The following is a 9388-nucleotide window of genomic DNA, read 5'->3' as shown; positions in this document are numbered from 1 at the left end:
GCGTAAAGGTTTCCCTATCCAAGAGCGAATGTGAAAGTAGATCCATTATCTCTCATTCTCACGCAGTAGATGCTCTGTTTAACAGTTTTCTGTTAAAAAACTGTGAACTGTTTGCTTGTGAAATGCTAATTTTTTCCACTTAGACTTAGGGTGCTTTCACACCTACACTTTTGTTTCGGAACGTATCTCGTTTGCCCAGTTAGCGCGGTTCGATTGGCATATGTGAACAGGGCAATCGCGCTCTGTTCCGCGCCAAAGTAATCGCTCCGAGATCGCTTGAATGAGGTGGTCTCAGCTCGATTAAAACGAACCCTGGAGCGGTTCGATTGCAGTGAGAAAGCGATCCGATCCGAGCGCGGTTATATCACAGTGTTTTATGGATATGAGTGAGAGAGAATTATGAGTAGGGCGGGAAGTTTCGCGAGTCTCCGGATGCCCGCAAACGAGTGATGATCTCCCGGTAATCTCGCGTCTCTCTCCCAGTCCTCAAATAGGCATCATCGCGCACCCTTCTTACACCTCCCCACCGCGTCTCTCCTCAGACACGTCGCGCGCTCACCCTGTCAATCACCACCAAACCACCACCTCTCCTGACAGCTGAGCGGGACGCTGCAAAATAAACCGACACACTGACCAATGTAAGGAGAGTTTACTCGCACGTGACTTGTTTTAGCTCTTTTGGTCCGATTAGAAACTTTGCAGTGTGAAAGTGAACCGCTCCAAGAGCAAAGAGCAACAATGTAACAATTCTAATCTCTGTTTCAGAACAACTGAATCGATTCACAGGTGTGAAAGCACCCTTACTTTGCCTCCTGTAAATAGCAAATGCGCTTATGGCGCGACGCAGCTGGCTCTTAAAGGGAATGGGAGATGAGACTCTGATTGGTTTATTCTCAAAACACACCTATAACTCATTAAGAAAATAAACTCAACCCTTTTAGACCATGTGCCATTGCGCAAAGAGGATTTTACCCTCCATAAATTAGCAAAAATGTGTCCTGACAGGCCCTGAAAGCGTTTGCGCCCTGCGTTTTGCGCTCTGCGCATGGACCGTCAAAATAGAGCCCTGTGTTTTTGCACCATCAAATGTGCTTATAATAGAAGTCAATGAAGCAAAAACAGCCACCAACAGTCAATTAGGGAGAAAAACAATCATTCAGAAACACTGCATTAAAAGCATGCTGTTTCACATGACTGATAAAAGGTCAAATAAAATCCAGTCCACAATTACTTTTCATATTGAAAAGACGCCATTGTGTGTTTTTAACACCAATTTAGTGACATCATTTATGAGTTTGGCAATTAAAGAGTTCAAATATTCTGTCATTTTCTGAGCAATTTAATAGTTTTGATTAGGACTGAGGTTAATTATCAGATTTATGCCAAAAAAAAATCATTCAAAAATTTCAAAATCTGCATCTCAGCTGTCAGAACTACATGCAGTAAACAAAAACAAAGACTGTGTATTTATGCAATTTTAAATGTGCTTATAATGGAAGTCAATGAGGCAAAAACTGCCAACGACAGTAAATAAGGGAGAAAAAAATTTAAATCATTCAAAAACAATGCATCAAAGGCAGTGCTGTTTCACATGTCCAAGACTGTGATAAAAGGTAAAAAGAATCCAGTCCACAATTGCTTTTTTTTTTTTTTTTATGGAGAATTTTGTGTGTTTTTTCACCAAATCAAAGAAACCATTAATGAATCTGGCAATTAAAGAGTTAAAATCCTGTCATTTTCTAAATAATTTTGTAGTTTTGATCAAGACTGAGGTTGATTAACAGATTTATGAAAAAAAAAGAAAAACAATGTTTATCTGATGCATTTTTACAGCAGTTTAACTCATTGGATGTTTATATCCCGAACATAACAAAAGGGTAGTCCATTTCACAGCCATGTCACCCTGCAGCCCAAGACCGGTTACTCACTGAAGCTAAGCAGGGCTGAGCCTGGTCAGTACCTGGATGGGAGACCACTAGGGAACACTAGGTTGCTGTTGGAAGTGGTGTTAGTGAGGCCAGCAGGGGGCGCTCAACCTGTGGTCTGTGTGAGTCCTAATGCCCCAGTAATAGTGAAGGGGACACTACACTGTCAGTGGGCGCCGTCTTTCGGATGAGATGTTAAACCGAGGTCCCGACTCTCTGTGGTCATTAAAAATCCCATGGCACTTCTCGTGAAAGAGCAGGGATGTAACCCCGGTGTCCTGGCCAAAGTCCCTCTATCGGCCCATACGATCATGGCCTCCCAATCATCCCCTTCCACCGAATTGACTGTATCACTGTCTCTCCACTCCACCAATAGCTGGTGTGTGGTGAGCGCACTGGCGGCGTTGTCCTGTGGGTGCCGCCGCATCATCCAAGTGGATGCTGCACACTGGTGGTGGTGTAGAGAGACCCCCCTCATGATTGTGAAGCGCTTTGGGTGTATGGCCATACACAATAAATGCGCTATATAAATGCACATTACATTTGCCCAGAGTGTTGAGTTCTTTAAACACTTCAAAGCGTTTTCTCAAAATAAGATTTGCCACCAAAAATCATCCTGCTAGCTGAAACAAACAAATTAAGACTCTAAATCACCCCAGAGTGGATGAAAACATCCCCAACAGGGTTGAAGAAAAAAAAGCACACATACATGTTGTGTCTTTAAATGAGTCCACTACATTTATTGACACATTTTACAGGCTGTTTTTTTTTTTTTTCTCAAGACAAAAATCTGTCTTATCTACTGAATACCATCCCACATTTTAAAATGTAATCATTATTAATTTGCCATCATGTTTCACCAAAACTAGTTTGAGTTTTCTTTTGTTTTGGCACAAAACATTGAGAATAATCATGCTGAATGCAGCTATTGACCTCCATGGTTAAAAGGAAAAACAATGGAAGTCAATCAACATTCTTCAAAATATCTTCTTTTGTGTTCAGGAAGATGCTCAAACAGGTTTTCAACAACTTTATGGCGAGTAAATGATAAGAGAATTACACATTTTGGCCTTTTAATCGACATTATTTGTCTTCATGTCAATTTTTTTCGAGAACAGAGAAAGGAAAATGTTCACAGTATGTCTGATAATATTTTTTTTCTTCTGGAGAAAGTCTTTTTTATTTTATTTCTGCTAGATTAAAAGCAATTCTTTGGGTTTTTTAATGAAAAATTTTAAGGTCAATATTATTAGCCCCCTTGTTTATTTATCCTTTATTATATCGGGATTTTCCATTGAGATATGAATCTCTTCTACCAGGAGGTCCTGGCCAAAATGGCAGCACAACAAGTATCAGATACATAAATAGACATGCATAAAGTATCACAGAGTAAGATTTACACAAAACATTCACATGATGCTTCAGGGTAAGACTTGGGTAAGACCCTTAAGCAATACTTGTTTTGGATGGTCTACAGAACAAATCACTGATATACAATAACTTGCCTAATTACCCTAACTTTACCCTAATTACCCTAGTTAAGCCTTTAAATGTCACTTTAAGCTGTATAGAAGTGTCTTGAAGAATATCTAGTCTAATATTATTTACTGTCATCATGGAGATAAAATAAATCAGTTATTAGAGATGAGTTATTAAAACTATTATGTTCATAAATGTGCTCATAGAATTCACTTGTCAAATTCCTCATTCATTCCTCTTCCTTTGTATATCAGGGGTTTTATATCAGCGATATGAGCATTTGTATAGATATCGCTCCATGCCTTGCTTAGAAGACTATCTGAGGACGATATGCAGACTTCATCACTTTATCAGGCCATTTTCGTTCATTCATTTTCCTTCGGCTTAGTCCCTTCTCTATTAGGGGTCGCCACAGCGTAATGAACGACCAACTTATCAAGCATATGTTTTATGCAGTGGATGCCTTCCAGCTGCAACAGTACAGGGAAACATTTGGGAAGCATTTAAAAAATAATGATAATTTCACCAGAGTGTGATTAATTTTGTCTTGTGCTGCTCAGTACAGTTAAATAATAAACTCTGGATGGATCAACAGTATTTATATTTTTATGCCAAAAATTATTCTAATATTATGTAAAGATCATGTGTCATGAAGACAGTTTGTAAGTTTGCATCCATGAGTATATTAACATGTATTTTTAATTAGTGATATGCATTGCTGCGATAATATTGTTTCTTCTGGAGAAAGTCTTATTTGTTTGATTTTGACTAGAATAAAAACAGATTTAAAATTAGTTTCAAACCATTTTATGGTCAATATTATTAGCCCCCTTAAGCAATATTTGTTTTGGATTGTCTCCAGAACAAACCACTGTTATACAATGACTTGCCTAATTACCCTAACTTTACCCTAATTACCCTAGTTAAGCCTTTAAATGTCACTTTAAGCTGTATAGAAGTGTCTTGAAGATTATATAGTCAAATGTTATGTGCTGTCATCATGACAAAGATAAAATAAATCAGTTATTATTAGAGATGAGTTTTTAAAACTATTATGATTAGAAATGTGTTGAAGAAATTCACTTGGAAATACTTAAAAAATAATGATAATTTCACCAGAGTGTGAATAATTTTGTCTTGTGCTGCTCAGTACTGTTGAATAATAAAACTCTGGATGGATCAACATTATTGATATTTTTATGCTAAAAAAAAGATTCTAATATTAAGTAAAGATCATGTTTCTTGAAGACAGCTTGTAAGTTTGCATCCATAAGTATATTAACATGTATTTCTGATTAGTGACATGCATTGCTGCAAACTTAAATTGGACAACTTTAAATGCGGTTTCCTAAGTGTTTAGATTTTCTCCAACTGTTAGATTCTCAATTTGAGCCAAATATAGACCAATTCTAACTAATCAAACATCAATGAAAAGCTTAATCATGCAAGTTTCTGGTTTAGTGTATTAATCTCAATTTTCTAATATATATATATATATATATATATATATATATATATATATATATATATATATATATATATATATATATATATATATATATAAATACACACAATTGAAGTCAGAATTATTAGCCCCCCGTTTGTATTTAGTTTCTTTTTTAAATATCTCCCAAATGATTTTTAACAGAGCAAGGAAATGTTCACAGTATGTCTGATAATATTTTTTTCTTCTGGAGAAAGTCTTATTTGTTTTATTTCTGCTAGAATAAAAGCAGTTTTTAATTTTTTAAACACCATTTTAAGGTCAATATTATCAGCCCCTTTACGCTTAAAGCTCTAATTTTTTTCCCCGACTGTCTACAGAACACACCATCGTTAAACAATGACTTGCCTAATTACCCTAACCTGCCTAGTTACCCTAATTAACCTAGTTAAGCCTTTAAATGTCTCTTTAAGCTGTATAGAAGTGTCTTGAAGAATATCTAGTCTAATATTATTTACTGTCATCATGGCAAAGATAAAATAAATCAGTTATTAGACATGAGTTATTAAAACTATCATTATTAGAAATGTGTTAAAGAAATCTGCTCTCTGTTAAACAGAAATTGGGGAAAAAAATAAACGGTTGCTTTGCTGATCCTAAGCTTTTCACTCATCATAGCACACGTGCTGCTGATGATATGAAAATAAAAGTGATTTGATTATATTTCTGCCTTCAACTTTATATACTGTTAAAGTATCCGTAAATTATCAATTTTCCATATTTTGTGTTTATATGTTGTCTATTTATCCTTTTGAATTATTTATGGGATTAATTATGGGATCTTGATCTTTCTTCCAACAACTTTGAACCTTTTCAGAGCATGTGTAATAGTCTGCAGGGCTATATTGTCTTTGTTGGTGTTGCATATACACTACAGAAACCCTTGTAATAAACTGCAGCACATTTTCTTTTATTTACAGACATATTTCTCTAGATATTATTATTTATTATACATTATTTTATTATCTTAAAATGTTTAAATGTTTGTAAAACTGTTAAATATTTAGGGCATGTCATTACTGAGGACATGAGTGATGATAGTGATATGTACAGGGAGCATCGAAGGTTGTATGCCCAAGCAAATATGCTGGTGAGAGGTTTATTTGTGTTCAGAGCAGGTAAACCTCTGCAGTTCTTTATACACCACTCCTCTGTGGTATAACTTTAAAAGAGAGAGTCTTCATTAGCTGCAGGTTGCATACAATGATTGTGAGGATTGTTCTTCGATAACATAGATGCTGTACAGCATGTGGATTATGTTGTAAGGGAAGAGTTCCATCACTTTTCGCTCTGATGAGAAATTTGATCTATAAGTTTATCTGTAGAACAGCATTTTAATGTTGTTGATAAACCCTACTGAGGTGCATTATCAGTCACCTTTGATAAAATATTGGCATAACTGTCTTTGTTAGCGTGTGTTTTGTGGTTTGCATTGTTTTGTCTGTCTTGTGTACTATTAGACTCAGTGTCTGGAATATTTCAAACTCCTAAAAATGTCAGTAAAAGTCTCTTTGTTGAACTGTAGAGTTGAATTTTCAACATTAGAAGTGAACAGAGCAGAGATCAACATCCCATAATGCAATTCACATCATACAGAAAATACAGAAACAGATGTTTTTTTCATTCTCACCGTTACGAAGTTTCCATCGGCGTTCTTGCAGATGTTGGCGGTGGCGCGCAGGATGGCTATGCTCGTGATGTCCTGATGGTTTTTAGAGTTTGGTTTCTCCTTGATGTGGAAGCTGTGAGCTCCGATCAGGAGAGCCAGCAGGAAGATCGCTCGGCTCATTCTCAGGCGATTGTCAAGATCTGCAAGCTTGACTTTCTCCTACAGCCTGCCGGATCATTTATACAGCATCATTTCAACTGATATGAAGAACGTTTGCAACGTCACCTTAAGATATGAGCATTTGTATAGATAACGCTCCATGAGCTGCTCTGAAGACTATCTGAGGACGATACGCAGAGTTCATCACTTTATCAGGCCATTTTCATTTATTCATTCATTCATTTTACTTCAGCTTAGTCCCTTATTAATCAGAGGTTGCCACAGCGGAATGAACCGCCAACTTATCTACGTATGCCCTTCCGCCCGCAACCCAGTACTGGAAAATACCCATACACACTCATTCTCACACACACACTCATACACTGCGGCCAATTTAGTTTTCCTTAACCTTATTCTCCGCAGACGAGCGGGCGCTGCCATTTGAATCTTTTTGGCTCGAGACTTCCGGTCTCATTCACTTCCATTCATTTTTATACATTAAAAACTGCTCGTTACGCTGCTTGATGTTGCAAACTGATGTTTTCTTAATTTAACATTCTACTTGGTCTGTATAGTCATGCAAACTTTTTTTTGTAGAGCAAGTAGTTTGACCGTTTTCTGCCGTTTATTATTTATTCCACCCATAGGCGACTGAATCGGACGTTGTAAAACAATCGCGGAAACAGTCGCACTTCCGCATTTTAGAATAAGGTCAATAGCGCATGTGTTTGGACTGTGGGGGAAACTGGATCACTCGGAGGAAACCCACGCCAACACTGTGAGAACATGCAAACTCCACACAGAAACGTCAACTGACTCAGCCGAGACTCAAACCAGAGACCTTCTTGCTATGAGACCACAGTGCTAACCCCCGAGCCACCGTCGCCCCTCAAGTCATTTTCATCATCAAGTATGTGTGATGAGATTTAAACACCGTCTCTGTTGCAGAGATCATCTGTTATTCAACAAATGCTGGTTTATGACTTCAAAAAACGACTAAAAACTCAACTATTTAGTCTCCCTTACTAATATGCAACTCCCTCTCTGACTCCTCCACTAACTACAAAAAAATGATAATAATAAATGACTAATGTTTTGCTCCTTACACTCTTTACACACCTGAAACTTGCCTACAGCACTTATTCATTGTTGCTCTTATAGTTGTGTAAATTGCTTCCTTGTCCTCATTTGTAAGTCGCTTTGGATAAAAGCGTCTGCTAAATGACTACATGTAAATGTAAATGTCATGTTGTGATGCACCACACGGCTGCATGTTGAGTATTTAACTCTTGTGTTCTGTTCAATTGACTCCCCTTTGGTTATGTTGGGGGCTGTTTTTGCCCCCTCCACTTCCATTATAATCACATTTTTTGATTGCAACTCCATATAATCATGCATTCCTAATTGTGTTTTTTTTTTCCAACGCAGTTCAATTAAGTTAATATAATATAACTATATTTTGATGGTCAGTTTGTTGAGTTTAATTTACATTGCATCTACTTGTCAACGAATTCTCATTAGATTATAAGTAGACTGTTAAGTTAGGGTTAGTGTAATTTGACATGTACTTGCAAAGAATTGCAGTCAATTAAATGTCTGTTGAAGGAGCAGAATCAACAGATATTAAGCAGACAGTCTGCTAATACTCAAACTACTACTAAATACCATCAAAATAAAGTTAAATTTTTATAAATTTAAGTTGATTGATCATAAAACTATTACAGGGTTCATACACATTTTTACTACCAAACTTGCATGACTTTTCCATGATTTTTCCAAGGCTTTCAAGTAAATTTTCATAACCTGATGTTTCATGCAATGTCTACATACAGTTGAAGTCAGAATTATTAGCCCCCTTTTTATTTTTATTTTCTTTTATAAATATTTCCCAAATTATTTTTAACAGAGCAGTGAAATTTTCACAGTGTGTCTGATAATATTTTTTCTTCTGGAGAAAGTCTTATTTGTTTTATTTCGGCTAGAATAAAAGCAGTTATTAATTTAAAAAAATAATAATAAATTTGGGACAAAATTATTAGCCCCTTTAAGCTATTTTTTTTTTTCGATAGTCTACAGAACAAACCATCGTTATACAATAACTTGCCTAATTACCCTAACCTGCCTAGTTCACCTTATTACCCTAGTTAAGCCTTTAAATGTCACTTTAAGCTGTATAGAAGTGTCTTGAAGAATATCTAGTTTAATATTATTTACTGTCATCATGGCAAAGATAAAATAATAAATGTTAGAAATAAGTTTTTAAAACTATTATGCTTAGAAATGTGCTGAAACAATCTTCCCAGAACAAAACAGAAATTGTGGGAAAAAATAAACAGGGGCGCTAATAATTCAGGGGGGCTAATAATTCTGACTTCAACTGTATGTGCGGTAAAAGGAAAACAATGCATGTTCAAATTTATAACGGCGTCTCGTAAAACATGTCACAACCTATTTAGTTTAAATTAGTATTTATATCTATGTAAAATTGATTTAGACGATGCTTACGGCACACTAATAATATGAGAGTACAGTAGGTGAGAGTTCAAAGTGGCCATTACCGCCGCACAATATACCGCAATCTAACCGCAGTTTGCGACTATGCCGCCAGGTGGCACAAAGGGATGGGATGCGAACGGACAGAAATAGACTATACTTTAGCTGTAAATAAAGATAAGCAATGAAACAAAGCATTGTAAGTCCTTCATTAATCAT

The 9388-nt window shown here is 36.3% G+C and overlaps 1 protein-coding gene across 1 annotated transcript in view; it reads right to left on the bottom strand.

Annotated features, from left to right (window-relative positions):
* Positions 1–8387, bottom strand: part of LOC100535144 (von Willebrand factor A domain-containing protein 7) — a 17975-nt gene extending 9588 nt beyond the window's left edge. Inside the window, exon 1 of the mRNA XM_003198033.6 lies at positions 6539–8387. Coding sequence (XP_003198081.2) covers positions 6539–6697 — 159 coding nt within the window. The 5' untranslated portion in view covers positions 6698–8387. The remainder of the gene's footprint in view (positions 1–6538) is intronic.
* Between the last annotated feature and the right edge of the window lie 1001 nt (positions 8388–9388).

This window comes from Danio rerio, chromosome 3 (assembly GCF_049306965.1).
Source record: "Danio rerio strain Tuebingen ecotype United States chromosome 3, GRCz12tu, whole genome shotgun sequence".
In the NCBI taxonomy this organism is placed as follows: Eukaryota; Metazoa; Chordata; class Actinopteri; order Cypriniformes; family Danionidae; genus Danio; species Danio rerio.
The sequence above is the reverse complement of the archived record's forward strand: the minus strand, read 5'-3'. Positions and strand labels throughout refer to the sequence as shown.